The sequence below is a fragment of the Cryptomeria japonica genome, chromosome 9 (assembly GCF_030272615.1).
Source record: "Cryptomeria japonica chromosome 9, Sugi_1.0, whole genome shotgun sequence".
Classification (NCBI taxonomy): domain Eukaryota; kingdom Viridiplantae; phylum Streptophyta; class Pinopsida; order Cupressales; family Cupressaceae; genus Cryptomeria; species Cryptomeria japonica.
In genome coordinates, this window is record NC_081413.1 from 10,158,638 (window position 1) to 10,164,220 (window position 5,583).

Consider the following 5,583-nt stretch of genomic DNA (forward strand, 5'->3'; position numbering starts at 1 on the left):
CCAGTTAGGCATAATTACCGTATGCATGCTCCTGTTTTTCCCCCCCACTTGATCGAACGCTCAGGGTCATACCCTACCGGCGTCGTCCCTTGAGTGCCCTAAGTGCTCAAAATTGTAAAACTTTGACGAGCCCTAACTCAGAATCTGTGGCACCTGCAAACGATCCGTTTGAACCTACGGGGCCACAAGTGGGGTCCCTACAAAAGCCTATCTCAGTATTTCAATTTTCCCTATGGTTTTATTAGGGTAGCAATTTTTCGGTTAGCGAAAAAATCGTCAATCTCACTCAATGGAATGTTGTCGCCTCATCGATTTCTCGTTCAGCTCGTCCCGATGATGAACCGTCTATTCCAACATGTCCATTTAGGCATAATTACCCTACGCATACTCCTATTTTGGCCCCCCACTTGATCGAACGCTCGGGGTCATACCCTACCGGCGTCGTCCCTTGAGCACCCTAAGTGCTCAAAATTGTCAAACTTTGACAGGCCCTAACTCGGAATCTGTGGCACCTACGAATGATCTGTTTTAACCTACGGGGCCAAGAGAGGGGTCCGTACAAAAGCCTATCTTGGTATTTCAAGTTGCCCTACGGTTTTATTAGGGCAGCAATTTTTTGGTTGGCGAAAAAATTGTTAGTCTCACTCAATGGAATGTTGTCGCCTGGTAGATTTCTCGATCAGCTCGTCACAATGACGAACCGTCGGCTCCGACATGTCCAGTTAGGCATAATTACCCTACGCATGCTCCTACTTTGCCCCCCCCCTACTCGATCCGATGCTCGGGGTCATACCCTATGCATGTGACATCCATGAAGGGATATGAAGGGATATTTTGTAAACAATCAGAAACCTTTGATGATAATCAAGTTGAAGCCTTGAGATTTATGCAATATGGTTCAAGTCCAAAACTGTACCCTAAGAGCATTCTGATTTTACTTATGTCTTGTGTATTATAATAAAGACCAATTTGCCAATGTGACATCTTCATATGAGAGAAAAGCTTCATTTTATCTCAATACAGTTGTACCTGTTTCATTATTAGAAAAAATAAATATACAAAGATCTGTTACTAGTATCCTCTAGATTATGGATTTCAATTGATGTTCTCAATTAGTTATTATCTGTTCAGCTTTTCTTAATAAGGCACAACCATCTAGTGGTTATCATATGAGGACAACCATCCATGACTTTCAAATCCCCAAATTCCCTCTCTCCCCCTCTATCTATCTCTATCCCTCTCACCCCCTCTTCTGTCTCTCTCTCTCTCTCCCTCTACCTACTCTCTCTCTATATTTATCTTTCTCTCTACCTCCCTTTGTCTCTCTATTTATTTGTCTATCTCTTCCTCTATTGCTCTATCTTTATCTCTACGACTATCTTCCTCTATCCCCCTATGTCTCATTTTCTCTCCCCTTCTACTTATCTCTTTCTCTTTCTCCCCTGATTCCCTCTCCCCCTCTTCTCTTCCTCTCTCTCTTTCCCTCCTCTACCTACTCTCTATATCTATTTTTCCCTCTACCTCTTTTGATCTATCTTTATATTTACTATTATCTTACCCTATCCCTCTCTAGACATGTCTCCCTCCCCATATTCATCCATCTTTATCCCTTCCTTTCTCCCTTTCCCTCTTCCTATACCTCTACATCTATATTTAATTGTGTCTCTATCTCTCTTTGTATTTATTCTTCCATCTCTCCCTTTATCTCTATCTCATTATTGCTTCATCTCTCTCTACCTCTATATATCTCCCCCTCTCTCTATATCACTTCTTATCTCTACCCCCCTCTCTCCCTCTTGATGTACCTCTTTAGTTGCTATTTTTTCCTCAATTCTCTCTCTTTATCTCTGCCTCTCCTTCTCTCTATACCCATCTACTTCATCCCCATCTCCATCTCTATCTCTGTCTCTATCTTTCTCTCTATCTCTATAACCTTAAGCCCCTCTCTCCCAGTCTTCCCCCCTCTATTTGTCCCTCTTTATATCCCCCACCCCCTTCTCTCTCTCTCTCTCTCTTCCTATTGCAAACATAATATGATTCTTTTAGTAGTGAATCTTGATTATCTTTCTTATTTAGAGGTTTTTTAATTCGTGTTTAGATCCATGTAAGTAGATGCATAGTTGATTTGAAGTTATCACTTTTCTATTAAGACCTTTGTTGAACAAACAACATCATTTTATAAATGGCCTAGGCCCTATCAATTAACCTCATGTACTATGTACAAATGTATGCAAAAAATAGAACAAATTTTTCCCTAATTGACCTTCCATGCCTACTTGGCATACCCATTGCAAACCAAGGTGCAATAGCTAGTTTAAATATATCAATATTAATATCGATGGTTGAATTAATTTTCAATATACATTTTTAGATATTTATTCTTATGAATGGTTGTTTTTAGTATTTCTTAGTATATTATAATATTAAGTTATTCAGTTGATTTACATTATATTGTATTCTTTAAGCCTATATATTATAATAGAAAACCACAATCTATACCACTCAAAAATAACAAGAATAAAAATTGTTACTATAAAAAAATTCAAAAATAATAGATTAATATATAATATTATAATTTCCATATTCTCCTAGAAGAAATTGTATACAATAATAAGACTGATTGGTGTATCATAGAGTGTCTAGTACTCTTTGTCTTATGTCACATTCTAATTATTTTTAATATGCAAAAAAATGGTGTCACAATGATTCTCATTACTTATTACATGTGTGCAAAATCGACGGTGTGAAACGCTAGACTAACACGTATGTTAGTCAATCCGTACTGTCGTTTTGGACCCAGAATAGACGCGTCCTAGATTTATAGGCAGTCAACATAATTTGGAAAGACTAGGAAACGAAGAAAGCAGCAACTGCCATTCTGCGGAAAAAATATTTCGACGAAACTTTCTTAACGGACTTTCAAAAAACGCGAAAACAAACCAAAGTCAAGTCTTAGAAACAATCAGTCCAAGTTGACATCCTGCCGGCTGTGCAATACAGATTACATTACAAAGAAGTTCCATTTCCTAAACCATTATATAAGCACAAGCCACTGCTTTGCAAACACAGATAAATCGATTGATCTTCTTGAGCATATATATATTATTTTCAAGAGAACTACAGAATCAGTAGTGGAGTACGAAGAGAAAGAATGGGGCAATCTGATAGCAAGGTGAAGTCTATCGAGGAAGGAAAGAGAGAATCTGCTACATCTTCTTCAACCGAGACAACAACTACCAAGGTCGTTAATACCACATTATCTTCTGCATCAAACATTACAAAGATATTGCCCACTGGAATATTGTTTGTATTTCAGGCTCTCTCAAACCTTCTTTCCGACAATGGAGACTGCAAAACATCCAACAAGGTTCTTGTTTCAATAGCTGTGGGTATTCTTGGGATTGCGTGTTTTATTTTGTCATTGGTAGACACCTTCACTGATTCTTCCACTGGCAAAGTTCACTATGGGATTGCTACTTTAAATGGTTTAGCCACTGGTAGTAAAGTGAAGCCTTCTAATGAATCAAATTATAAGATCACGCTCAAGGATTTGTTCCATGCAACTTTGGCTGTTGTGGTGTTTGCTGTGATGGCCCTCACAGACCAAAACATTGTGCAGTGTTTGTATCCCTCTGCTGAAAGCAATATAAGGAAGATGTATAAGGCTATCCCTATTGTTGTGAGTGCAGTGAGTAGTGCTATATTAGTTTTGTTTCCTTGCAAACGCCAAGGAATTAGCAGTCCCGTTAGCACTACAACTACTACAACAACATGAGGTTAAGAAACCATCGTTATAAGGAATAGAGGTTAGAGTATATAGGCTGTTCCGTTCGCACTGTGAAATTTACCAGAAAATTTCTGAACCCCTGAACTACTTCATTCATATGTTGTAACTTGTCTTTACCTTGATTTCTGTATGTTTCAGGCAAGGTTCACTTTCAAACCACCTCATTAGATTTATTCTTTTGTATTGATACTATAAAATAAGGACCACCATCTAAGATGAGCCATGTTCTCCAGTTTAAAAATTATCAATTCTCAACGCCTGCTTTCTTGTTCGTTGTTTTAAATCATTTTGGGCCTTCTTAAAAGCAAGCTTTGTTTAATATTTTTATTTAATATATTATTTTAAGTATTTAATCAAACTATGTTAACAGTTCCTGTAATTGATTAGTTTAGAAATATGGATTTTATTATATGATTTAGCTATTAGATTCATTTTATATTAGTCTAAATGTACATTCTTTCCGTCGTAATATGATTTATGTGATCAATATATGAAATCGAACTATATTAAATAATGTTTTATAATGGATATAATTGAAAGAGGGGGTAAAAGATTTTCATATATTAATCTTTGAAAGAACAGATATATATAAGAAAGGAGTAGGCAACAATATTAAGTAAAACAATTTTTGTTTGACTGCAACTATATAAAATGTGACCAATCATTTCTAAATTCAATGGGAATGGAATAAGAACCATTTCGTTTCTTCCTGGCCGATAGCAAATGCATTAGACAATTACAACACGGATGCCAAGAACCTCATTAACCATACAAATTATCAATGTTCAATTGGAATAGACTAAATGTGGGTACGCGGAAGAGAATCAAGTGTTGAAGTTGCAGGAGAGTATACCAATTTTCCATCTATGCGTTTCACCAATTGTTTCTTTCTCCTAGCCCACCACTTAGAAAGGATTTGAAGCCTTTCAATCAATAAGTCAGATAATTTGTTGACGAGAGCTGGATATCTTCCCGAGGGTTTAAAAAGGTGGATTAGTATGCCCTTGAAAGCCATCAATCAAGTGCAAATAAACCTCTTAAGTTGTGGAAGTTTGTAGGATTACACGTTTCCTTCAACATAAGCGAGCTACAACTGTCTAAAGTAATCTTTACTCCCACATGAACTGTGCCCAAGGAAGCCGGTGCAGAAGCCTTGTTACCCATACCATTTTTTCGTTGATAAAAATTCCAGGAACTTTAGTCTTATTGTTTATATTCAGTTATGAATTGAAAAGTTGAGAAGGCGAATGGTCATGTGACCATTGGGCTTCACATTCCCAACAATCTCTTCTGTGAAGGCCAATCAGTATAGCCATGCAGTGTCACATCCCTGCTTCCATCTCAAAACACACTTTACAATCAGAACCATTGAAAATTTTAATTTTGCCAAACTCTGTTCACGAACACTGCAGATAAGCTTTCTCCAATTCAAATTCGAGTTAAAAATATCCTCACCTACTACCCTTTCAAGCACAAACTTGTACATTAATCCACAATGAGGAATGCCATGTTCTGCAGGTTCAAACTTACAATAAAAAACACCTCGCGTTCCTCCCTCTTCAACTATCCTCTAGGCATTACCAGCATTGAATATTAGATTCCACTCTGCTCTAGCTGTTGTAGCAAGCATATCATCAGCATCAGAACGAACCAGTGTGATTAGAGGTGAAACATCACCTTCTTGTTTAGATATAGATAATTCATCCGAAATAGCCAGCTCGAGTAAGCTCTTCCCAATCCCTCTTTCATGTAAAATAGGCTGATCAATAATTTCAAGAATCGGAATTCCTTGTGAA

General features: G+C 37.3%; 1 protein-coding gene across 1 annotated transcript; it reads left to right on the forward strand.

The window, feature by feature from the left end:
• The first annotated feature begins 3,151 nt into the window (after positions 1–3,151).
• LOC131056734 (protein DMP3-like) lies at positions 3,152–3,775 on the forward strand. The gene has a single exon (XM_057990994.2). It carries the CDS (start codon positions 3,152–3,154, stop codon positions 3,773–3,775), a length of 624 nt encoding a protein of 207 aa, XP_057846977.2.
• The last annotated feature ends 1,808 nt before the right edge of the window (positions 3,776–5,583 follow it).

Coding starts and splice junctions, on each gene's coding strand:
- LOC131056734 (XM_057990994.2), top strand. CDS start 3,152: ATGGGGCAATCTGATAGCAAGGTGAAGTCTATCGAGGAAGGAAAGAGA.